Genomic DNA, 27,858 nt, shown 5'->3' on the forward strand with positions numbered 1-27,858 from the left:
AACCAAGGTTTCTTGGAAAAAATGGGTGATGCTAAGTCTAGGGCAGGAAATATGTAAGATAAGCTTGGAACATCTTGTCATTTTAGATTTCAGGTCTTGTCAGAGGCCTTAGGAGATAACTTGAACAGTTCCCCACTGGCCAAAAATGCAATAGTTTGAGTTTCATTAAGGGTGTTAATTGCAAAGATTTGAAACCCATCAAATATGTTTAAACCCATGAGTCTATGATGATAAATTTTTAAATTTACCATGGTCATCAGAGAACCAATTTGTTATCTTAAAAATTAGGCAAAAAAGGGGCTTCCCTGGTGGCGCAGTGGTTGAGAGTCCTCCTGCCGATTCAGGGGACACGGGTTCGTGCCCCGGTCCGGGAAGATCCCACATGCTGCGGAGCGGCTGGACCCGTGAGCCATGGCCGCTGAGCCTGCGCATCCGGAGCCTGTGCTCCGCAACGGGAGAGGCCACAACAGTGAGAGGCCCGCGTACCACAAAAAAAAAAAAAAGAGGGAAAATAATCAGTCATTTATTTCACCTTCATATTCGTATATGAACTCTTGTCACTGGGTAACCTCATTATGGGTGAGGAGAAATGTTTTTTATTAGATTAATCCAGCTAAAAGAGTGAAAAGAAAGACTGACCATTTTGCAACCCCCTGTTAGTTAATGTATGGGAGCATTGAGGATCAACAGTTGCTAATATTAAATTAAAAAAAGAAAGAAGGCATTGCCTGCCCTTGCTGGAATGCCCCTGTCCTCCACTCCCCAGTCCTCAGGACCCAGCTGCCATTTGCAGGAAATACCCAGACAGAGGAGCATGCTGAGCTGCACCAAGCAACATTCAGACCATAGGAAACCCCAACAGCAGCATCGTTTCCCAACAGATAAATTGTACGAAAATAAGAACCTGTAGAAAATAATAAAAATTACTTAAGTGGCATATTTCAAAAATGGGCAAGACTAAAATATTAAGCATGTATTTAACAGGTAATTTATACTTCAGGGGAGTTTTGTATAAAACTCAGTTAAGGGCTTGCCTGATGGTGCAGTGGTTAAGAATCTGCCTGCCAGTGCAGGGCGCACGTGTTCGAGCCCTGGTCCAGGAAGATCCCTCATGCCGCAGAGCAACTAAGCCCGTACGCCACAACTACTGAGCCTGCGCTCTAGAGCCCGCGAGCCACAATTACTGAATCGGCGTGTCCCAACTACTGAAGCCTGCACGCCTAGAGCCAGTACTCGGGGGGGAGAGGGGAATAAAGAGAGAAAAATGTAATGTTGGTTAAAGGGTTGATAAGCAGTATATTGTAGTAGGAATGGTAATGATGGAGCTATAGGCAAAATTGTAAAGGTGGCAGCTTTCCTTTTAGTATGTATTTTCACTCCTTCAGCCTCCAATAAATGTAAACTAAAGTGTTTGGTACGTAGACATTGCTTAATAAATATTTGTTGAATTGTGGGGGAGAGGTAACTGGCCCTAAGGGATTATGCTAGAATCCTCCATCCCCCACAGATCCAAGGAGTAGCTGGGCTCAGTTTGTCCATTACTGAGACTGGGGAAGTTGGGAAAGACCTAGTCCAGCAACAGGGAGGTCTCCTCCTGGTGCTTCAGTGCTGACTGGCAGTCCTGGGGGAGCCCACTTTCCCTTCCACTGCTTGCAAAGAACTGCCTCTTGGACTACTTCAACAGCGACAACAAAAGGAGTACTTAAGAAAATTCAAGGACAGCGCAAAGGCTTTTTGGAGCTAATAAAAAACATGATTATATAATCAGACAACACAGTAGATGAGCTGAAGTGGGACTTAAATGATTAGGCTATAAAATGAAGTAAAACAAATCCTCACAACACAGCAAAAATACAAAAAGAAAGAATCCTGAAAGAAGAGATAAGATAAAAGACTTAGGTAATAGATCTAGGAGCTCTAGCAGATCTTTTTTTTTCTTAATTGGAATATAGTTGTTTTACAATGTTGTATTAGTTCTGCTGTGCAGCAAAGTGAATCAGTCATATGTGTACATATCCACTCTTCTTTAGATTTCCTTCCCATTTAGGTCACCACAGAGCACTGAGTAAGTTCCCTGTGCTATACAGTAGGTTCTCGTTAGTTATCTGTTTTATACATAGTAGTGTATGTATGCCAATCCTAATCTCCCAATTCATCCTACCCCCGCTTCCCTGCTTGGTAACTGTAAGTTTGTTCTCTACACCTGTGACTCTATTTCTGCTTTGCAGATAAGTTCATCTGTACCATTTTTCTAGATTCCACATGCAAGCAATATTATACATTTGTTGTTTTCTTTCTGACTTACTTCACTTTGTATGACAATCTGTAGGTCCATCCACATCTCTGCAAATGGCACTATTTCATTATTTTTTATGGTTGAGTAATATTCCATTGTGTATATGTACCACATCTTTATCCATTCCTCTGTTGATGGACATTTAGGTTGCTTCCATGTCCTGGCTATAGTAGGAGCTCTAACAGATTTAGCATATGAATAATAGCTAGTTATGGGAATTTAAAAGGGAAAAAAAGAAACAGGTGGAGAATAGTCCATAATTATACAAATAGAAAAAAATGTTCCTGAGCTGAAGCAAGCCCAAGTCTATCAATTATAAAGCTCCAGGTGGATATAATATATAATTTATCAATTATAAAGCTCCAGGTGGATTGATGGAAGAAGCATGTACACATACCCCTAGACATATTTTGATCAAATTCCTTGTAAATTCTGAGTGTAGCAAGTTACAAGGAAATACAGTCGCATTGGCATTGGACTTCTAACTTACAACAGTGGAAGATAGACTACTGAGAGAAAAGAACTGCAGCATAAGAATTATGTACCTGGCCAAGGTATTGTTCACCTGTTAGGGTAAAGGAAAGATAATTTAGGGGTTTAAAAGCTATATCAATGTATTTTCTTACTTTTTAAAAAAAGAAGTTATGGAAGAATAAATCAACAACCTATAAAAGTGGTTACCTAATAGGAGAAGGGGTTAAAAGAAAGACATGTGAATTGTTAGTCTTTTTGAAAAACAGCCTGGCAACAGCTAACAAAATACAAGGGCTCTTACCTTTTAGAGAAATATACTGAAATATTTCTGGATGAAATGATACCATGAATGGGATGTGCTTCAAAATGATACAGGAGTAGGATGAATAGAGGTATGGGTTGGCCAGAGATTGATGGCTATTGGAGCTGAGTGATGAATACATGGGGGATCAGTATAACATTCTGTCTACTTTTGTATAAAGTCAAATTTTACCATTATAAACACAGTTTTAAAAATACTTATGCTCCTTAATATAGTAGTCATACTTATGGGAATATCCCATGTTTATTACAGCAGTGTTTTCAGTGGCAAAAGAAAAAGTGTGTAGTCATACAGGGGATCAGTTGCATAAATCAAGGTGTACAGCCACACCACAGACTATTGTACAGCCATGAAAAGGTGTATCTTAACACTGTACCAGTCACTTGGAGACATTTTCATAAGATATTGTTGAGTCAGAACAGTCAAGATGAAGGCTCATAATATCTCATTTTTGTAAAATGAACAATGTTTTAAAAATCTATATGTATATGCACATATATTTGTGTAAAATTTTATAAACATGGAGTAAAATCTGGAAGGATGTATCTTAGGTTGCTAATGAGGCATGTGTTGGGGGTCAGGTGGCAGAGGAAGGGATAACTTGGGTGGAGGGAAAGGAGGTAGAGCTGGACACAGTCATGTGATAATATTTTTGTACACATAAAATATACAGGACTCTACAAAATCTCTTGCCCTGCACCACTGTTTATTTAATCCCAATTCCGTTCCCTTCACAACTAAGTTTCTTAAAGTGCATTGTGGTGCACTTGAAGTACCTTCCATCCAATCTATGTTTACTAACATCGCACATGATCTTCCAACAACAGACCCCTTAGCTGTCTTTTTGGTCTCTCTGTGGGATTTGACATTGTTGACTGTGTTCTTCCCAAAATTCTCTGGTCCTGGTTTCAGAGAGGCAGTTCTCTCCTGGCTTTTTCTCCTGGAAGATAATTCTCTTCCAGCTTCTCAGACTGTTCCTTCTCAGGTTCCTTCCAGATGTCATCTCTTCGTTTCTTCCTCATTCTCTTTCCGTACACCCCTGTGTTTATTTTTCCAAAGATTTACTTTCTGGAACCCTCTTCTCATACCAGATAATCTCCCAAATAAAGTTCACCCACACTTACAGCTTTAACTACCATCTATGTTGTGAAGCCTTTTAAATATCTCTTTATTCCATACCTTTCGCTTACGCTTCATGCGTATATATTTAACTGCTCTCCGGATGTTACCACTTAGAATTACCACAGAAATCAGTGTACCTGGAATGAACTACTTTTTTCCCATTTACACTCCTCTTCTTGTTTTTCCTGTCTCATCATTCAGCTATATGTATGTCCTAAACTTGATAGTCATCCTAAATTCGTCTTCTTCCTTTTTCTTCAGGTCAATTAGTCTACAACTGTGTTTGTGCACCCATGATGTGTTAGGCATTGTTTAAGCACTGGAGATCTAGCTGATTAAGAAAGTGGAGATACTAACATAATCATCCCCTAACCCTTGTCACTTCTTACTTTCAAAATATTTGTAAATCAATCTACCAGTTGCAAGCTGAAAGTCATTTGAACATCTTTGTGCTATGTGAAATCAGGATTATAATAGCTGAATTACATAGGCTTCCTCAAGAAAGTAAGAAAATAAGATTTGAAAAATAGGAACATTTCATATGGTACGTTAATACTCCCGTTTATTATGGCTACAAACTCTGCAATCTTGGTCTCTTCAGAAAACAGTAGCTGTGAAAAGCAGCTTTGGTTAAAAATCTTTCTATGAGAAAGCAGCACTGCAGTAAGTTTTTCCCATGGAAGAAGTTAGGTATCTTATTTGAACTTACATGTTTCATTAGAGTGAAACACATCTTTTAGAATCTTTTTTGATTATCACTGATATTGTTTCATGTGTTCATCAGCTATGTATTGATTTTTCAGCATACTTATTTTCCTCATGGTGAATGTGCCTGAATTATTGCTTGATCAAAATCCCTCAAGGAATGATTCAAAAATCATCAGTAAAAATCATCCGTAAGTATCATACAAAGATTTTGAAGTTGCTGAAAAAGACTGATAAAAATACCCAAATTTATTGCTTAATTTACATGAGGTCCTTGTTAGACTTAACGTCATCTAATCTAAATTCAGAATGTGTTAATATTTAATCAGGTATTCATTTTACTGCCCATAGACATTTGTACATATAAAGCCTGATAGCATTGTTACCCATCTTGTATGTTATGTCATCCATGTGACAGATACACTTTAAGTGTTGCAAAGTTAGAGAATATAACTGACTATGGATTTCAGAACTTAATAAATTTGGAGTAGATAAAAAGGTACTATACATGTAACATTTTGAAATACGGTTTATTCCATTAGTCATTGTGCTTTGTGACAGTGCTACTGAGAGTAGCTGTTCTACAAACTGTTACTATTCCTCAGGATACAGAGCTTGTGCCAGAATGTACATCAGTGCACTGCTTCCTTCATCATAGAGGAAAAAGTGCTGTGACAAAGATGTCAGCTGAACTAAGTGTGCTCGTGACATAACTGATTTCCGTCTCTGGCACAAGCCCGTTATTTCATCGTTTCATCACAGATTTGTAATAAACAGTTGGCAGAGTGGCCTTAAGTTCATGGACCACAACTGAGTAGCCATTTTATGTTGTGCATATCAGACGTTTATGATATTGTTGCAGGAAATACATGTCCTGGTTACTACAGCTTATTTGTATACAAATGTGTGGCACTTTTAAATTTGCATAATTCTTTAGTTGTTTTCCCCCAACCTCTGCCCTTATTCCACATTACCTTCCTGACAGAATTCTATCTAATAACAGTGTTTGCTACAAATAATTGCTTCTTGCTACCCTTCTGAAAACTCAGTCATATTCAGAGAGCCAGACCATGCTTATACACCATAATTATGGTAACAGAGGTGTCACACAGTGCCTACCCCGATGCTTTCTGACACTCCTTAATTGCCAAAGTAGAGATTCTGCTGCAAGTTTGCAGACCCTGGTTTTATTACTTAAACACATGCCCAGTGGGCACAGTTGAAAATGCAGGCATTGTTAAAATAATTATTCATCCTTTTCTTATCTTACTTTGACTGCCAATAATCTGGCCATGTTTATTAAGCAGCTGCTATACACTTTCCTCACTTGTATGCTTCAGCTTAAGCAAGGAAATGCTCCATCATAATAAATAGACAAGCTACATTTAGAGTCTACCATAAGACAGATTAGGAAACTTTTTAAAAGACCGTGATATGTTGTTACCCTCTAGTGTTTACTGAGTGCATTTCTGTGTCATAAAATACACAAAATGACCAGTATTTTGAAGTCTTACTTTCTTAATGGTAAAACAGTAGATTGTAACTATTCTAAATATATTGTCATATTTGGTAAACTCATATCCTCAGTTTTATATTTCAGGAGCTATGAAAATATGACTGTTGATACATGCACATATGGAATTATAACAGTTAATAAATCAAGAGGTACGAAAAACAATTATTTAAGTCAAAATATACCAGAAATTTTTATTAAATGGATTATGTGATGTTAACAGTTTAACTATAAGTAGGAAGAAGCATCACCTTTGGAAGTTTTAAAGCAAACTTTTTAACCTTGGAAGCATAAACACTACAGGTAGAAATTACATAGCGTAAGCACCATATTTGGTGTCAGCACCCTTTATTTTGCACATGTATGTCACTGTAGTATTGTTGCTTACAAGAAATGAAAAGGCACTTAAATATCCATGATGTGCAGAGGGCTGAGCATATAGCATGATAAGCAATGAGATATTCTTTAATTTAATGATCAATTAAAAGAAATTCTGGGACTTCCCTGGTGGCGCAGTGGTTAAGACTCCACACTCCCAATGCAGGGGGCCCAGGTTCGATCCCTGGTCAGGGAACTAGATCCCACATTCATGCCACAACTAAGAGTTCACATGCCACAACTAAGGAGCCTGCGAGCTGCAACTAAGACCCGGTACAACCAAATGAATAAGTTTAAAAAAAAAAAAAAAAGAAATTCTATCACTGTGTTTTGCATACTCTGCTTTTTCTCCTCTGCTTTGTGACATATATGGTGCACTTTATACACAGAGTTCTGATTTTACTTTTTCAAACTTTTTTCTAAATATCACCAGCTACTTCTACCTGAAACTTAAACAACCAAAACCCCTACAGTTCTCTTATTTGAAAATCAGTACTTTAAAATCAATACAGATTTTATCATGTGTTTTATGTGGATTCATTATATCAACCTAATTCTAAAGCTTAAGAATTTTAAATTCAAAGTTGAGTGTTTTTTTTAAGAAAATTTTATATGTCAAATTTTGTTAAGTAGAGAAAAAGGGAAAGAAATTATGAATACCTAAATTACCGTACTATAAGCATTTATTCTTTAGTAGTGTCTATAAAAATTACATAGTTCTATATTTTTTCCTTGTTCATGTATCAGAAAAATAAATGGGAAATTGTGACTGCAGCTGGGATGCTCTTTGGATGCAAATGAATATGTCTTTAAATTTTTATGTTACACAAAATAATAGTCTTCTAAATATCTCTCTTTGAATTTTATGTAAATATAGTAGTCAAGAAATTTTTAGTGTATTTGCCCAAAATATGTAAAATTGGCTTATTGCAAATACCAAAACGAATAGATTTTTTGTTAAAAATATTTTAGCTTGGTGGTTTTCCTTAAAAACTGAATTTGTACCAGTGCCTAGCAACTTAAAGTGAGTCTGTCACATAATTATGGTCCTTGAGATATTGCTGAATATTTAAGACTTAAAGCTCTGTGAAGGGTACATTTGGGCAGAACCCTTAAAAAAAGACCTTTGACTTTAAAATATATATGCATACAGTTAAATGAGTTTAGCCTTAGTTATCATCATCCTGTTTTATCTAGTCATGGTTTGAAGGACCTCCATGTAATATATATATATGTATGTATGTGTGTGTGTATATATATATATATATACAGAGAGAGAGAGAGAGAGAGATAAATATCTATTTATCTGTCTATCTGTCTATATATATATATATATATAGATGGAATAGCTGAGACTGGGTGATTTTTGTCAGTTTCCTATAGTGACATCAAAATTTTTGTAGTGATACCGATCATATTTTTCAGAGGGGGAAAATCTTGATTAACTTATACTTTATAGAATTCGTTTCTGTGTTACTGACATGTTGGTAGAAAGGCCATGCGTAACTAATAGAGGGAGTGTAAAGAATGGTGTGATACTTGATTTTACTTTTTATGTAAATTTTGCTTTTAGACATAGTATTTTCAATTATTGATTATATTCTCTTCCCTCTCCAGCTCACCCCTAAATTCTTAGCTATAACTCTCTTATCTATATCTGTTACTTTAGAAATACAGTGAAAATATGTTCTCATATGGCATACTTACTTCCAAATAAATGTATGACTACTTTTCTCCTGTATAGTAGAATTAAAATACCTAACCTTTACTTAGGAAAATTGAGGTTTAGAAATGGAAATTTAGAAGAAACTGTATACAGTTACCCAATATTTTATTTTCCTGTTTCTTAAGCTGCATTTCTCAGTCAATTTAGGGATATAAAAGCTGTAAAGATTTGTTTCCTAAAATGCAGGTGTTTTTTTCTAATGTTACTTCCTTAGCTAGGTAACATAAATAAGTTATATAATCAATTCTTAAATATATTAGTTGTGGTTAGTGGACTATTGCAAAGCAGAGGAACAACCCAAATAGGCATAAGAGAAGCCTGCCTCAGTTGTGAACTACCCCTGTCAGTGGAGCCCCGGAGACTCTGAAACTCAGAGAAGACTGCAGTTAGAGAGGACCATGGACCACTCCTGCAGGGGTACACCTGCTGTAGAGGTCCTCCACAAAACTGCTGAAGAAACAAGTTTTCCCCTTTATCAGTATGAAAAGAAATCCAGAGATTTGAGGAAAATCAACTGAATGAAAACAAGAAGGGCCAAAATGAACAAGCACAACAGCTGATTTGGAGAATGTAAATTACATAGGAAGCAGAAGGGTAAGTTCTTCTCAGTATGCGTGGAGACACTGGGGGTGGGGGGCAGTCGATCCACTAACCATAACAAAAGTCCACCCTGAAAAAGTCGACAAGTGAAGTCCTTGAAATTCAAAATGTTTATTGTTACTGAAAGTAAATATTCCATATAGGACTAAAGAATAGACTGGACATCGCTGCAGATTTAATTTGAGATCTATGAGAAGGACAACATATAAAACATTAAAAAAATACATTGGAAATATAAGAAAAATGGTACAAACATACCCAGGATAGGTAGTATTCATTTTACAAAAAAGTGCAAATGTTGGGAGAAAGTAATTTTTTAATGGAAGAAGATGTCCCTTAACTGAAGAAAGAGGGTAATTTTACTTAAAAACAAAAGCAAAACAAAAAGCAAGGAAAGGATACATTTACATGTATCTAGATGTATCCACATCTAGATACATCATGACTTCAAGGATAAAGATTATTTAAAATCTTATAAACACCTGGACTCAGAGGTAAACATGTTACCTACAGAAGGAGAGGGAATCCGATTTCTTGTTCTTAAAGATGTTGTGAGAAGACTGTGTAGCTACAGTCACAACGTTCTGTGAAAATTATTTTGAACCTAGAATTCTATTCCCAACCTGTCACTCAAGTGCAAGGGCTAAAGAAAAACATCATTAGGCATACTTTCTATTCTCTTTCTGAAAAAATTATTCAAATATATTACTTTTCAGTGACACAGAATACAAGTCTAAGAGGAAAATATGAAGACTAACTACGGATTTTGATGAAAAATTTGCAAGTGACAGCAATGAGCAACTGGCTTATTTTAGGACAAAATGTCAGAGAGCTTTGTGAAAAATGTTATCAAGAAAAGAGTAGATTACAATATACATAGTGTGTTAATTAGATTCTGAGAATTCACTGTGTCATGATATTGATAATATGAAGATGAACAAGACAGAAGGCAAAACCTCAAGGGAAAATAAACTATATATACAAGTCACAGGCTAAATATTGACAGAAAGCAAGCTAAAATGTGGTCTGAGTTGGAGGTGCTCATGGAGTATAAGCGTGCTTTCTGAAATGACAATAGTAAACCGCCTTGGTCAGGGAATTTAGAAGAGCCAAGAGGACAGACTTGAGGTTCAGAAATTCTGTTCACTTTATTATTTCTAAGTTAGTTAAATTCAAATAAAATCAAATGTAATACTTTAAGTTATGAAGGATGATTCTCTTGAGTGATGGGGCTATATTATGGTTGGCTTTTCTTTACCCATCTCTATATTCTCCTGGTTTTCTAACATTAACTGTTTTTTACTTTTGTAATAAAAGAATAATAAATACTATTTGAAAATGAAACAAAAACAATGTTAATAAATGAAGATCACTAAAGAAGTTTATGTTAGGACTTTTTTATGCATTAGTGCATCTCTGAATAAAAATGATATATATAAACACAATTCCAATTTTTTTTTTAAAGTACTATTCCTGTTAAAAGAATTCATCATTCTGATTGAGTACGTTACACCAAAAAAAAAAAAAAAAAAAAGGCTTTCAACACATTGTAGACTTTTTGGCAATGGAAATCAAGCCAAAACCATCATTTTTTCCCCACTGTTTGGAGTGCTGTATTAATTTAATCGTAAGAGCTTGTGTTTTAGTGCTCCTATACTATTATCTAGGTTTCAGCCCTGGATCTCAAGTTGTGGGCAAGTTAGTTAACCTGTACATGCTTACGTTCCACATCTGTAAAATAGGAATTACAGTACATACAGTTCCTGAGTACATACAGTACTTATGGTGGTGTGGTAAATAAAGGTTAAATGAGTTAATATACAAAGACACATAGACTGTTGACTGGCACAGAGTAAGCACTTGATAAATGTTTCCTTTAAAAACAGTGAAAACCTGAAATAAAGTTATCATATTAGTCATGTCCAGTTATTTAAAATGAAACATTCAGGACCATCCTTTATATGATATTGCAGTCTTATAATCTTTAAAATGTCATTTTTATTTACCATCGTAAAGATGAAAACTCTAATCAAGTTCACTGGTTTATATAATCATTTAAAGTAGTCAAGATGGCTTTTTTCCTTTATTTTTTTTCTAGCTTTATTGAGATAATTGACATATAACATTGTGTAAGTTTAAGGTGTAAGTGTAATTATTTGATATATGTATATATTGCAAAGTGATTACCACAGTAAGGTTAGTTGACACATCCACCACCTAACCTGATTACAATTTTGTGTGTGTGTGTGTGTGTGTGTGTGTGTGTTGTAAGAACGTTTAAAATCTACCCTTAGCAACTTTCAGGTATACAATACAGTATTGTTAACTGTAGTCACCTTGCTGGTATGATTTTTTTGTTTTTTGCCATAGAGCCTACAGTTACCTAATTTACTGTCTTTTTTTTTTTTTGTCTTTTTTTTTTAATTTACTGTCTTTAATGAAAGAGTATCTTTTCATATGTATTCCTGAAAATGTGCTTACATATTACCTGATTTTATACTCAGAAAATTATTTATTTTAAAACTCCCTAAGTATAGTATATATGTTATGGTGGGGGGGTTAATTCTGTACATTGCATGATATATTCATTGTTGATAACATTTTAAAATAGATTAATTGTATGCAAATTAATGTTTTTTGTTTCAATATAGAATTTTTTTTTTTTGCGGTACGCAGGCCTCTCACTGTTGTGGCCTCTCGCGTTGCGGAGCACAGGCTCCGGACGCGCAGGCTCAGCGGCCGTGGCTCACGGGCCTAGCTGCTCCGCGGCACGTGGGGTCTTCCCAGACCGGGACACGAACCCGTGTCCCCTGCATTGGCAGGCGAACTCTCAACCACTGCGCCACCAGGGAAGCCCAATATAGAAATTTTTAATTTTTAATCTCTATAGTGAAAGTACAGAGCAGAAAGAGGAGTAGTATTACGAACCCATGTATACTTATTACCCACTTTTAATCATTACCACCTTATGGCCAATCTTATTTTGTTCTATCCATTCTTCCCTATCCCATCTTTGAAGTCATTTTATTAGAAAATGTTTTAGTAGGTACCTCTTAAAAGATAGGAATTAAAAAAAAACATAATATCAGTATCATACCTAAGCTAACTAAACTGGATTCCTAGTAAATATTTGGTTATTGTTCCAAGTTCTCATTGCCTCATAAAATCATAAGTTTTTTTCAACTTTTTCAAAGTCTGAATCCAAATGAAGTCCATATATTGCAGTTGGGTGAGATGTTTGAGTATCTTTTAATCTGTAAATATTCCCTTCCATTCTTACGTTCTTGTATTCTTCTGTTGTTGAAAAAATCATGTGCCTGGCAGTTTTTCCCAAAGTCTGGATTTTGCTCATTGCATCTCCATGATTTTAGTTAAGGAAAACTATTTTCCAAGTATTTTTCTTATCTCAATTTCACATTTTCTTTGTTAACCTACAATGAGTTTAGTGGTAACCTGACTTTAATACTGGAAAGGAAGAGTTGCTTGTGGTGATTACAAAGGGATTTAGCCACAGGTTGAGCAGGAGATTATTTTAATGGTTCTGATCAATTTTCTTAATTTTTGTCAAGACAGAGGTGAACATTAGGCTCCTTTTGAAACTAATTTCTAGCACTTAGTATTGGCATAAGCTCTGTATACATTATCTAAATATTTTACATGCTGATATTGCCTGTAATTTTAAACCTTATTTTTCATCACTGCTTTTCAAAATGTGACACACTCTAATATATATCTAGTATTTATATGGGTTCTCTAATTTTCCTTTTCTTCACAATTGAACAGTCTTTATTTCAGCTTCTGAAGGGGGCTAATTTTTCCATTTTCATAAAGTACAAAATACGTATGTACTCAAATAATTGTACAGGCACCACACTATATAAAGATGGTGCCATTGTTTAAAAGTAAATTTCTGGCTGACTCAAAAACGTTCAGCAGCTGATGTATAAAAGCATGCGCTCAGTATAGGAAGAATATTGGAAGTGTTAGTGCATAAGGTGTGAAAGTGCAGGCTATACAAAATCTAAGGGTGGCTGAAAGCCGTTCAAGTGACAGACCTAATCTCCACGTGACCAGTGCTGTGGGAACTGATACCGTGTGGGTGAAGTGGTTGCCACCTCTTCAAAGTGCTGACTTTAAGAAGACGTCAGCAATGAATGAGTCAGACAGTAGTAGTAGTAGTCAATGGCACTTGGACGTTAAACAAAATTGTAAAGTGGATAAATTTGTGTTACATGGCTTTTTTTTTAACGTCTTCAGTGGAGCATAATTGCTTTACAGTAGTGTGTTAGTTTCTACTTGTGTTACATGTTTCTGTTCCTTTCTACAGTCCTCCTGTCTGTCCAGTATAAGCACCCCGACTTGATTTCTTGACGTCTTAATCCAGTTCTGAAATCCTCTAGTTGTATACTCATTCTACATTTATTAAGTATCTGCACATGCGAGGTATTACAAAAGTCCCTAAGTATAAGTCACAGACTTGTATTTGAAGTATCTGTTGGGTAAGTGAAAAACAGAACAGTAGAGTTACCTCACTGGAGGTTATCTTCCCACAAAGAACTCCCAAATTCCATCAACAGGCCTTTTTATTCTCAGTAAATGCACTACTATCCCTACCATCATCCGTCCCACAAATAGATAATACCTAATTTTTTCATTCTCCAGGTGTTATAATTTACACAGTGCTTATTAATAAAGTAGTATACTTTTATAAGTTTACAAGAAGCTGAAGTGTGCGTGCATGCGCGTGCATGTATTTAAGCACGTATTCATCTAGAATAGGTGGAATGCATAGGGGATATTGTAGAACAGATAGTCTTCTCTTTGCCCCTTGACTTTCCTGGGAAACGATCTTTGACCTCCCAAATCCCAGTGATCAGAATAGCAGCAATAAAATACACACATCTTTTGGAATGGTTTCAAACCAGTGATGTTCCCAGGGGTAACTGAGAAGTTAACTTTACCTCCTTCCAGATCAATCCAAATAAACATATAAGTAAATACCAATGCAAACGTAGCCTCAAGACAAGTAAGTCCCCTACCCAGCCTCCTCCCCACAACAGATTCCTACCCCTATGCCCTTCCTAAAATATAAATTCTTGAACTGCACCTCTCCTTGACCAATAATCTAAAATATCTTATAGTTAAGTAGTTGGAAAATAATAAAGAGTAACTGAGTAAAGACAAATATATGATATTTAATCTTTGGAATCTAAAATAAATGATACAAATGAGCTTATTTACAACACAGAAACGGACTCACAGACATAGAACACAAATTTATGGTTACCAAAGGGGAAAGTGGGGGTGGGGTAGATTAGAGGTTGAGATTAACAGATACACACTACTATATTCAAAATAGATAAACAACAAGGATTTATACACAGAACTATATTCAATATCTTATAACTACCTATAATGGAAAAGATGGAAAAAAATATATACATATGTATATAAAACTGAGTTACCTGAAACTAACACAATATTGTAAATCAACTATACTTCAGTTTTTTTAAAAAAGTAACTGATGAGAATCTACATAAATGTGCATAGAAGTTTGGGGAATAGGAAGTAATACACTGGTATGGCAAATGTGTGTAGCAAGAAGGAATGAAAGATGGGAGATTATGTGTAGAACACACTCTGAAGGCGGATGAAGACACCCCAGGATATAGCCCTTCATGGTGAGGTGACCTTGGACAAGCTACTTATTAGCTCTTACTCTGTTTACATGTCTCTTAAATGGGGATAATAATTGATGGTATTAATAGTTGATGGTAGTAGTAGTAGAGATAGTGCTTCAGATTTGGGGAAGTCTTTTATCCTAGAGGCAGGAACCCTCAGATGAGAAGAAACATGATATGATCTGTAATGCTGGCCACATTGTGATTTCAGGTGATAACTGATCTAGGCAAGCACTGGTGAGGACCTGAGCTGGGACAGTGGCCATGGGGATCGAGAGAAGATGAATGTAAGAGATAGTCCAGAGAGTGACACTTGAATGGTTGAATTTGGAAGCTGAGGAATTGAGAGAGTTGCAAAAGACTCTGAGGTTTTTATTTTGCATAAGTGGGTTGTTGTCATGCCAGAGGTGGGAAAACATTGGCTTTTAGCAGCAAGAGGAAGCAGTTGTGGGAGAGAAAGTAATGAGTTGAATGTGTTCAGTCTTGAATTAGGGTGGTTGAAAGGAGTCCAAGAAGTTCCAGGTTAGGCAGTTGAATCTCAGAGGAAAAGTAGAGACTTGGACTTGCCTATAAGTTCTTTAAGTTTAGGGTCATGGTATATTTAGTTTTGTTTTGTCATCACCCACTCCCGAAGTATATGTGACTTTAGTAGAATATAGTTATGTTTCCTGAAGATGTGTAATCATTAATATAATCAGACTATTTTAAAAGCCCAGAATCTGTTGATTTTCTTATTAGGCATGTGAAATATAATTGCTTCGTCAAATGCATGCTGGTTATTTTGGAGAGATTTTGAAGGAGGAGGGATTTACTTTATATACTGTCATCTTCCTGCATTGGTCACATCTGTTCCTTTTGGATTCCATACAAGATAAGATGGAAATTTATGGTAGCCTCAGTAGGGGAAAAGTCAAGCCTAAGGATAATTGTGATCTCAAGTAACATTTAGCTATTCTTTAAATGTCACTAGTGTTAGTTGCAAATATCTTAGAGTGCCTTGAGAGGTACAGAGCAACTTCCAAATGTGTTTGTTTTTTAACAATTAAGTTTCATTTTGTTATTTAGCATTTTTGCATGGAGAAGAAAAATGTTTTAATAAAAATTTAATGTTTTAATGATTGCTTATTTCTCACTTTTCTTCCTAGTTTCCCAAATAAAATTGTTGAGATGCTAAACATAAACATTTTTTAAAGGAGCTTTTTATCAGAAATAATTTGGTAAAATGTTTTAAATACGAGTTCAAATTTAGTGACTAAATAGATATTAAAGACTAAAAAGATTGCAACAGATTAGAAAATAATGCAGTATAATGATAACCATGGCCATTTTGAGAACAAGGATTTGAGGATTTGGATTCTAGGTGAATTTCTTACTCTAAGCAATCATCTCCTAAGGGAGGCAGAGCAAACATTTTTTTAAAGCTACTACTGCACTAGAATTCCAAGACCAGCTTGATCTATAGTCCTGGGTAAAGTAAATCAAAAAGGTTTGGACTGCTTAGGGAAGAAAAGGGTTTCAGCCTGGTCTGACAGTGAAATGGCATCACAGAATTGTAGTATCTTTGCTGGGGTCACAGACTAGCCAGCTTCATGAGAACCATGCAGGGTCGTTGCTGCTGGTGCTGAGAATCACGTGCAGAGAGGAGTGAGCCTGTTGGGCAGGTGCAACTCAGTGACCAGAGCCAGGCTGCTATCCTTCCCTGGGGTAATTCCACACTCTTCATCACGGACATATCATGTACCATGAGGCTAACTTATTCACTTTAGAACTTATGTTTTTCCCTTTTAAAAAAGTAGGAGTCTCTTTAAAAGAACCGTGGGGGAAAAAACATATCTGTGTTGGAGAGCATTGCTTAATTACCTTCAGTTGATGAATCAGGAGCACAGATGACAACCTTACATCTCTCAGGTACACGTATGTGTGTAACTCAGAGAATGTGCATTTGACCTTTAATATGTATATTCAGAATGGTAAGCACTATGATATAGTGATTGAAACATACACAGGAGTATGTGTGTAGTATAATTTAAGTAATATATTAATATGCATAGGCAAAGAAGACCAGAAGAAAATAGGATGAAGAAATTATAAAGTGATGTTAACACAGGAGAAATACAAACACATGGAAAAATGAGCCACACCTGTAATCAAAAAATCGAACAAATAGTGGTACCATTTTATACCTATTAGTGTAGTTTTTAAAAATATTTTTTCTGATGTTAAAACTAATACATGTGTTAGGCTAGGAATTTGGAAAATACAGCAAAACTTGAAAAAAAATAAAAAGGCATAATTCCTCTGGCCAGAGTTTAATATGGATACTATTTTGATGTATTTCTCTCATTTCTTTTTCCCTACATACACACACACAGACAAATTTATATACTGCTATTTTCAACTGATAAGCTATACAAAAGTTTTTTCTAAATTATTAAGTATAATATCAAATAATTAGGACAACCTGAATGTCCCCTCAGGAGGATCCGTTTAAATGATTACACATTAACTCCATGTAATATACAGCCCTTAAAAACAGTAATAAAGAAAATGCAACTTCAAAAGAAAATATCTACGACTGTTCAATGAAAAAAAGCCATATATTAAATGGGACATACTGTGGTTTGAGCTCCTTATTTTCATAATAGTTGTTTTCATGCCGTTAAAGCCTACCTGAACTTCCTATACATCCTTCCTGCCTCGGTTCAGTGCTGTTGCTTTGAGAAGCCTGCTTCCCTTCACTTCTCCCAGTATACTGACTCTTTCCCAAGTGCACCCTTTGGACCTAGTGCCCACTGCCATTTTAGCAATTTTCAGGTTGTGTAACTGTTACAGCGCAGGACTGTGTTCTTTTCATCATGTCACCTGTAGCACCTAGCACTCTGTGCCTGGAGGAGCATAATAAATATTTACTTAAGATTGATTCTAAGTGTCGAATTAAGGTTTTGTGGGATATACAAAGGAAAAAACCATTCCCAATTTCCAGTAAAACTTACCTAATGAGAAATAATATAAATAGAATACTTACATATAAACCCTAAAAAGTCAAGTTCCTAAAAACGGCAAGGGGAGAACAGTCCTCAAGAACAAATTGTAAACAAGGCACCAATAAGACAAAATAATACCTGTCATATCAGTACATATTCTTGTATTTATTTAATCAAGGAGCAGAATAAATGCTACTTCCAAAACAGCTGTTCCTTTTTTGCAGCAAAAAGTTCTATGGCTTGATACTCTGTATTGCAGTATTGGTAACTGGGAATGGAGTTATGCTTACAAGCAGTTGTAATTCCAAAAATATTCTTTTTTATACCTCATGTCAATATAACCGTGTCACTCATTGGCACTTAATAATAGTATTGTCTTAGAATATTACCACATCCTCTGCGAAAATAAGATTGTGATCTCTCCATAGCTCCTATACAGTGCTCAAAACCTTATAGACACTCTACAATGCTTCTGGAATTTGAATTTCCATGTAAAGAGAATATTTGGGAGTTAGATCACTTTAGAGGAAGCTTCATGTATTAAAATAAATTTATAACTTTAATATTATTAAATACTCAGCCAAAAAAGTGTTTAGTTACTTTTTATAATGAGTTTGGTTTTTTCCTCTTTTGGTCAGAGGCCTCAGTTTTCTTTTAATTAGAGTTCTGGGTTTTCTTTTCAGCTGGAGGCCCCATGTATGCAATGTACATTTCAGCTAAGAAAAGATGCCCAACTAGGAAGAAAATAAACTATAAATAAATAAACTAAAGAATAAAATAGCTTTTTTCTAATTATGTATCTATTCAATTTATCTGTTATAATCTTGACTGTGTAATTGGGGGATATATTTCTTCTTTTTTTTTTCTAACGGATAGTAAAGCAGATAGTCATGTATCTTGTATAGTTAAAACCATTCACCTTTATTCAAGTTCTATCCTTTATGGGAATCATTTGCTCTTTTATGCTTTTACTAATAAAATTCTGAAGCATATAAAACGATCTGTGATGTTTACTTAATTATAAACCCTTTAAGTTAGTGATTGTTAGTCTTCTTTGCATCAAAGAATTCTACTTAAATATTCTCTCTCCAGGAAAAAAGAAAATGTACATATATGTAAAATTTTATAGGGGACTTCCCTGGTGGTCCAGTGATTAAGACTCCGTGCTTCCACTTCAGGGGATGCGGGCAGGTTCCATCCCTGGTCAGGGAACTAAGATCCCACATGCCGCATGGCACAGCCAAAAAAAAAATTTTTTTTTACATAACATTAGTAGCCAGTGTTTTCCTGAATCCAGTCCCCTGAGTTATGAACCTCTTCATTATATTATACATACATTTTAATATTGGATACGTCTTTTTGGTATCTGTTGTAAATCCAGTGTATTGTGTGCTTTTAGAAGTGTCACGGGGTGTCATCCTGAAGCAGATTCTCTGTCAGGCTTTTCCACAAAACTGTAGCAGAGTTCTTACATATTGCTGTTGTATTATTTACATATAAATATGATTTTTTTCTCTGAATTGTTCGAAATATTTGATGTATATGCTATATTTTTCTCTCAGTCTTACTTTTCTGACAGTTGTCTCTTGACTAACAGCAGATTTTCCTTTCTTATTCTAGATTCTGAAGAGGCTCGGTCTGTAAATCCTTCCAGTGTTGATGAAAATATTGACTCTGAGACAGAGAAAGACTCTCTCATCTGTGAAAGTAAACAAATAGTTCCCAGTAAAGCAGCTCTTCCATGTGCCCTTGATGAGTATGAGTTCAAAGATGACGAGGAGGAAGCAGTAAACAAGATGATCGATGGCAGGCGCATTCTTAGGAAAGAGCTGAGAAGAGAGAACGAGACTCAAGTAGAAAAGAGTAGCTTATTTGCAAAACAGGAGAAAGCGTTCTATCCTAAATCATTTAAAAGTAAAAAACAAAAGCCATCTAGGGTTTTGTATTCAAGTTCTGAAAGTTCAGATGAAGAAATTCTTCAGAACAAAAAGTGTTCTGCTCCATGTTCTGTCCCTGAAACATCGAATTCTGATGTACAGACCAGAAAGGAATATGGAGTTTCAAATGAACACAAACAGAAAGGCAAAGTTAAAAGAAAATTAAAGAACCAGAACAAAAATAAAGAGAACCAAGAGCTGAAGCAAGAAAAAGAGGGGAAAGAAAATACCAGAGTAACAAACTTGACAGTTAATACTGCACTAGATTGTTCAGAAAAGACCAGAGAGGAGGGGAATTTTAGGAAATCTTTTAGCCCAAAAGATGATACTTCATTACATTTATTTCATATTTCCACTGGTAAATCTCCCAAACATTCTTGTGGACTCAGTGAAAAGCAGTCAACACCACTAAAACAAGAACATTCTAAGACATGTTTATCACCAGGAAGTTCTGAAATGTCATTACAGCCTGATCTTGTTCGGTATGATAATATAGAATCTGAATTCTTGCCAGAAAGTTCAAGTGTAAAATCTTGTAAGCATAAGGAAAAAAACAAACATCAGAAAGATTTCCACTTAGAATTTGGTGAAAAGTCAAATGCCAAAATAAAGGATGAAGATCACAGTCCAACATTTGAAAACTCAGATTGCACGCTGAAAAAAATGGATAAAGAGGGTAAAACATTAAAAAAGCATAAATTAAAACATAAAGAAAGGGAAAAAGAAAAGCATAAAAAAGAAATTGAAGGTGAAAAGGAAAAATACAAAAATAGGGATGGTGCTAAAGAGCTGCAGCGGAGTGTGGAATTTGATAGAGAATTTTGGAAAGAGAATTTTTTTAAAAGTGATGAAACTGAAGATCTATTTTTAAGTATGGAACATGAGTCCCTAACATTAGAAAAAAAATCAAAGCTGGAGAAAAACATAAAAGATGATAAATCAACCAAGGAAAAGCATGTCTCCAAAGAGAGGAACTTTAAAGAAGAACGAGAAAAGATTAAAAAGGAAAGCGAGAAATCTTTTAGGGAGGAAAAAATAAGAGATTTGAAAGATGAGAGAGAGAATGTACCAACTGATAAAGAAACAGAATTCAGTTCTTTAGGTATAAGTGCCAGTGAAGAGTCTATAGGGTTACATTCAGTGGAAAAGGAAATAGAAATTGAAAAACAAGAAAAGCATATGAAAGAAAGTAAGGAAAAATCTGAGAAACGGTTTCAGAGTAAAGAAAAGGACGTTGAGAAGGCTGAAAGAAAAAATTCTGAAAAAGAGAAGAAGGTAAAACATGAGCATAAGTCAGAGAAAGACAGGTTAGATCCTAGTGAATGTGTTGACAGAATAAAAGAAAAAGACAAGCTATATTCACATCACACAGAAAAATGCCATAAAGAAGGTGAGAAGATAAAAAACATTACTACTGTTAAAAAAACTGATGACAGAGAGAAAAGTAGAGAAAAGATAGATAGGAAACATGACAAAGAAAAATTTGAAAAAGAGAGACATCCTGCAGAGAGCAAAGAGAAGCACTTGATGGAAAAAAAAAAACAATCAGATAATACTGAGTATAATAAATCAGAAAAAAGCAAAAATAAAGAAAAAGATAGGGAGGTAGATAAAAAGGAAAAATCTAGAGATAATGTAAATATAACTAACTCCAAACAGTTCCAGGAAGAGAGGAGGTCAAGTATAGCAGATAGCAATAAAGCACAACATGAAAAAACTTTCTCTCTTAAAGAAAAAACAAAAGATGAGCCTTTGAGAACTCCTGATGGAAAAGAAAAAGACAAAAAAGATAAAGATATAGACAGATACAAAGAACGAGACAAACACAAGGATAAAGTTCAACTAAGTAGTTCACTCAAAGTAAAACCCGAAGCAGATAAGCCTAAACCTAAGTCATCACCAGCATCAAAAGATACTCGACCCAAAGAAAAGAGGCTAGTGAATGATGACTTAATGCAGACCAGCTTTGAGCGGATGCTAAGCCTTAAAGACCTAGAAATAGAGCAGTGGCACAGAAAACACAAGGAAAAGATTAAGCAAAAAGAAAAGGAGCGGTTGAGAAATCGTAATTGTTTAGAACTTAAAGTAAAAGATAAAGAAAAAACAAAGCATGTACCAGCTGAGTCCAAAAATAAAGAACTTACTAGGTCGAAGAGTTCAGAGTTGACTGATGCTTATACCAAGGAGAAACGTTGCAAAGATGCTGTAAGTAACAGGTCACAATCTGTCGACACCAAAAATACAGTGAATTTAGGCAAGTCATCCTTTGTTTCAGATAATAGCTTAAACAGATCTCCTAGATCAGAAAGTGAAAAGCCAGGTCTCAGCTCCAGGTCCGTATCCATGATTTCGGTGGCTAGCTCAGAAGATTCTTGCCATACTACAGTGACAACCCCAAGGCTTCCAGTGGAGTATGACTCAGACTTTATGTTAGAGGGTTCAGATTCCCAAATGTCCTTTTCCCAGTCACCGTTTTTGTCAATTGCCAAATCTCCTGCCCTTCATGAAAGGGAGTCGGATAGCCTGACTGAACTACCAGAGCGGATTAAAGCATCTTATACGAGCAGACTTCCAACAGCCCATCTCCGGTCCTCGGTAGAAGATGCTAAACTAGTTATAAATGAGGGGAGACCAACTGCAGAAGTTCGAAGATGTAGCATGCCATCTGTCATTTGCGAACATACAAAACACTTCCAAACAATATCAGAAGAAAGCGGTCAAGATGGCTTAGTTGTGCCAAGAGATGCTTGTCCTTCTCCCAAACCTGAGGTACCCTCGGATGTGCCTGAAAGAGAACTTTCAAGTGCGTCTAACACACATTCCAGTTTTGCAGCCTCTCCAACTAGATCTATAAACAGCAAATACACTTCTGCTGATACAAATGGTATCAAGAGCACTGCTGCAGTGGGCACTTTGATGGACAGTCCTGTGTATCTAGAGCCGTCTAATCAGGTTGGTGTGATCCAAAGTAAATCATGGGAAATACCTGTTGATAGACGGGAGTCATTAAGCGCCAGTGACTTCATCTGCCCAAATTCTACTACATCTGATCAAGATTCCTCTGTTCAGGGTTTTTGTAACTCTGAACACAAAATATTGAAAGAACAGAATATTGATTTTGTATCCTTGCACCAGACTGAATTGCCAGGAAACACTTGTGCTCAGGATCCAGCATCCTTTCTCCCTTCACAGCAACCTTGCTCTTTTCACAGCCAATCACTTTCAGATGCTGAATCTATTTCTAAGCATAGATCTTTGTCATATGTTGCCAATCAAGAGCCAGGTATTTTACAACAGAAAAATGCAATTCAAATTATCAATTCTGTTTTAGATACTGATAATGAATCTACAAAAGATATGGAGAATACTTTTATCCTAACAGATGTTCAGAAGACAGATGCCTTTGTCCCAGTGTTCTCTGAAAGCACTGTTCAAGAAACAGCACCGAATTTTGAGAAAGCTAATACTTTGCCTGTATTACCATCAGAAAAGGACTTTAATGGAAGTGATGCCTCTTCCCAGCCAAATACACATTATGCATTTAGCAAACTGATGTATAAGTCTTCCAGTGGCCATGAGGCTGAAAATAGCACTTCTGATATTCAGGTTATTTCACATGAAAAAGAAAACAAACTGGAGAGTTTGGTTTTGACTCATTTGAATGATAAGTGTGATTCTGATTTATGTGAAATGAATGCAGGGATGCCAAAAGGAAACCTGAATGAACAGGATAATCCAAAACACTGTCCTGAAAGTGAAAAGTGTTTGCTTTCCATAGAAGATGAAGAATCACAACAGAGTACTTTATCGAGTCTGGAAAACCATTCACAACAACCAGGTCAACCAGAAATGCACAGATATGGACACTTAGTTAAAGTAGAATTAGAAGAAAGTGCTGAAGATGATAAAACTGAAAACCAAATTCCTCAAAGGATGACTAGAAACAAAGCAAATACAATAGCAAATCAAAGCAAACAGATTCTTGCCACCTGTACACTGTTAGCAGACAAAGATACTGAGTCTTCATCTCCTCGAGGAAGAATAAGATTAACTGAGGAGGATGATCCTCAGATTCACCACCCACGGAAAAGGAAAGTGTCACGTGTGCCTCAGCCTGTGCAAGCAAGTCCCTCTTTACTGCAAGCAAAAGAGAAAACTCAGCAGTCTCTGGCAGCCATCGTGGACTCTCTGAAACTAGACGAGATCCAGCCGTACAGTTCAGAGAGAGCAAATCCATATTTTGAATACTTGCACATAAGGAAAAAAATCGAAGAAAAACGCAAATTGTTGTGTAGTGTTATCCCTCAAGCACCTCAGTATTACGATGAATATGTGACATTTAATGGATCGTATCTCCTGGATGGAAACCCTTTAAGCAAGATCTGCATCCCCACAGTAAGTAACCTCACTTGATACACACCTGCAACCCGTTCACTAGGAATGTGATGAAAGTCATGTATAGTTTTAAATTTTCTAGTAGCCACATTTTAAAAAGTAAAAGGGAACGGGCAAAATTAGTTTTACTATTTCAGTGTCAAAATAGAATCAATATAGAAAAGTTACGGAGATAGTCTGTAATCTTTTTATTTTTTTTCGGTGCTGAGTATTTGGAATCCGGTGGGCTAGCAGTATGTCTCAGTTCAGACCAACCACGTGTCAGTCTGTGCTCAGTAGCCGTGTGTAGGCTGTGCTACCTTACTGAACAGCACTGGTCCATGGTATTTTGTTCCTTACCTGCTTTTTCTTTCAACCCTAAGGAGTTATACTTTTATTTCTCTGAAGAGTAATTCCTTTCCATGTGCTTTTGATCCCATTCCCTCCAGTCTTCTCTGGAACCTTCCTCTATGAAAACACTTCTTGCTAATATATTTTAAAATTTTCTCTCTCCACTGGCCTTTATCCACCCACTGTGAACATATTTGGGTCTCCTTCATCCCAGGGAGAAAAAAGTTGCCCCTTGCCTGTCACAGTTTGTCTAGCTCAGCCTCTCACTGCCACAGCTTGGAGAGTGGTGTGTGCCTGACGTCTCCTCTCTGTCACTTCCTGTTCCTCCCGTCACCGTTATGTGCACTGACAAAGCTCACCAGTGAGCTTGTAATTGCCTGATTGTTTGGCCTCTCCCTTTTTCTTTCTACTTGATCTCTGTCATATTTGATATCGTGACCATCTTGTTCTTAAAACTCCCCCCACTCCCCGGTCTTTCATGATGGTGCACTCTTCTGGTCCTCTTGCCTCACTAATCTTTTTCTATCTTTTCATGGCTCCTCTACCCACTCCTTAAACATCAGAGTTCTCCAGGAATTAAACTTTCAGTCACCTTTCATTCAGTGAGGTCCTGTCTCTTTCTGTGGTTTCAGCAGCCTTCCACACACCAGTTAGTCCCAAAAAATTCTGTTGAGCCATATCATCTCTGTTGATCTCTAGACTCAAATATAGGTGTGTCCTGGGCATCATCACCTAAACGACCTGAGGCACCTGTAATGGGCTTGCTTCCCCAGGAAGCTGACTCTGAGACGGTGAGCAATCCTTGTCTGTGAGGGAATCGGAAGCGGATAGAGCAAGCTGGTGAACTGAAATAAATGCAGGTGCAACAGTGACTCAGGGCACCTGCGGGAGCTGCTAACGGGGAGTCTGCCCTCAGGGAAGGAATGTGACCTTGGGCTCCCCGTGTTCTTTGGGGGAGGGTCGAACCACGCGCCCACTCCCACTTCAGACCTCACACAGACCAAAAGGGAATGAGTTACCACCCGCTCCCTTAAAAACAAATTTGTATTTATTAGTGAGGACACCCACAGTAGAAACCAAATTCTGACCATTCTACCTTCCAGAATCTGTACCTTCTACCACTGCCTTCATTTAGGGCCCTCGTCATTTTATCTCACTCTCAACGTCGCAGCAAGTTTTTCACTTCTTTTTTCTCCTAGTTTCTTTCTATTGGAGCATTCTCTCTTGTTGTTAAATTTATGTCCCTTCAAAAGCAATAAAAGCTGTTTCCTTATTGAAGTATCTCAGCTGTGATTAGTTGGCTTCCCATTGCCCACAACATAAAACCCATATCTAAGCCCAGCGTAATCATTCATTCACAGTCTGACCCCAGTCTACCCCTCCTGCTTCATCTTCTCACCACTCATCCAAATCACCTAGTGTTTCAGCCAAACTGAACTCACTCTTCTTTGGAATCTCTTGTTTCACTACTTGGGTTCTTTGGCAGTGCTCTTCCCTCTATGCGAAATGTCGTTTTCGCCGGGCCTGCTTTTCTCTCCTCTTCCATCGGTTGTACCCACTGTGATATCACCTCTGTGCAAGGTCTTGTCAAAGCAGAATTGCTTGTGTCTTCCTTATATCTCCCCTGTTATGTTGCAGTTAACTGTTTACATGTCTGCTTCTCCCTCTGAGCTATAATCCGATTAAGGGTTACGACACTTTTGATCTCTTGTAGAATGAGTCTTACATCTATCTTCAGCCCGGAATACACTACTGATTTCCATAACCATGTGTCTAGCTGCTTCTGGACATCTCCTGAATGTCCCACAATATCCTTAAAATCATTATGTCCGATACCAAACACGCTTATCTTATCTCAGAAGTGCTCTTTTTGCTCCATCTGCTTCAGTTACCATCATTATCTGTTATCTCACTTCCCAGGCTGGGAACCCAAAACTCAACCCTCCCCTCTTCCTTCCTGTCACATCAGTCACTAAGTCCTGTTGATTCATCTCACTTCCTTTCCCCTCTTCTTTCTTAACCACTGTCATGCAGGGACCTCATGACCTCCTTAGACTACTTCATTATCACACATGTGAATATAGCGTAATCAGATATTCAAAAATTGCATATGCATGTAATTCATAGCTGTGCTAAGCATAGTGCTAACTGGATATCAGAAATGAGCAAAACAGACGTTCTGAGCAGCTGCCATAGGTTCTAGTCCAGTCTCTTCTAGGCTAGTCAGTCTACTTATTGTCTGGATTCCTTATTTGAAACTCAGATCTGATTCATGACTACCTGGTTAAACATCTAAAGAAGACTCAGTTTTCTATAAGCTAAGTCCCCACTCCTGCATACATGGTCCTCCCATGCAGGCTTGGCTGTGGCTACTACCCTGCTGTACTCGGTGGTCCCCAGGCCATTCCCTGCCGGTTCACAGCCTGCCTTTGCACATGTTCCGTCTTTCCAAGCCCAGCTCAGAGGAGATCAGACAGAGGAATGGTGATTCTTTATTCCTGCTTTCACAGAATGTACCTGATGCTAGTGCCTTTTAAATCTTGGACAGAGATTTTGATGTTACTCTACTAATAGTAAACAGTAGTAGATTTAAAAGAATAGAGTTGTAAATAAATTTGTCATTCTTTCAAATTGTCAGCAAGATAATTTGTTAATGATTCAAAAAATAGAAAGCTAATAATTTCCTTTTTTCCTTTATTTCTTCTTAAAGGATAAGAACTTTGAACTAAACTATGTTTGTATCATAGGGTTGAAATATAGATAATGCTATAAAGAACACATTTAAATTAGAAATTTTTACAAACTGTTTCACTAAAAACAATTTCTAATAAACCGTGTTAGGTTGCCCTTTTAGCACTGTCTGCCTGCTGATACGTATATGTATGTATACACGTGTATATAGCGTGATGCATATTTGTGTATATGTTATGCATGCCTGTGTTTACTATCAGCTTTGCTTATTCCTGCAAAGGTGATGTGATACAAGGTTAATCCCCTTGCAGCAGTTCTGGGGATATAACTTTAATTAAATTAGAATTTAGTCATAATCAAGTGTTGTTTCAAAAGGGGTTATAAACAGAACTTAGAATTGTTTCTGGATGTAGTAGGGAATTTTTTCTTTGTTTTTAGTGAGAATTACTAAAGTAGAGAAACACACAGTACAATGTAGTAGAAAAACTAGTAGATTTTCAAGTAGCATGCATGAGTTTGTCTAGATTTTGCTGCAAACCACCTGTGTGATCTTGAAGAATTCGCTTCACTTCTCTGATCCTTAGTTTTGATATCTGTAAAACAATAATGTCTACCCCACCTCAAAGCAGGTTGAAATAGTATATGCCACAACCCATCGAAAACTTTAAAACATTGTACAGATTTAAGAGGTTGCCATTATTTTA

The 27,858-nt window shown here is 36.6% G+C and overlaps 1 protein-coding gene across 4 annotated transcripts in view; it reads left to right on the forward strand.

Annotated features, from left to right (window-relative positions):
* ANKRD12 (ankyrin repeat domain 12) overlaps positions 1-27,858 on the forward strand; it is a 113,828-nt gene that overhangs the window by 71,125 nt on the left and 14,845 nt on the right. For 3 of the 4 annotated variants that reach the window (XM_079943366.1, XM_079943365.1, XM_079943367.1), the window contains one exon: positions 19,422-24,133. In XM_079943366.1, coding sequence (XP_079799492.1) covers positions 19,422-24,133 — 4,712 coding nt within the window. Of the gene's footprint in view, positions 1-1,458; positions 5,111-19,421; positions 24,134-27,858 lie in introns of those variants that run through there. The other variant, XM_079943368.1, reaches the window with a different exon arrangement.

Source organism: Stenella coeruleoalba (genome assembly GCF_951394435.1).
Source record: "Stenella coeruleoalba genome assembly, chromosome: 14".
NCBI classification, from domain to species: domain Eukaryota; kingdom Metazoa; phylum Chordata; class Mammalia; order Artiodactyla; family Delphinidae; genus Stenella; species Stenella coeruleoalba.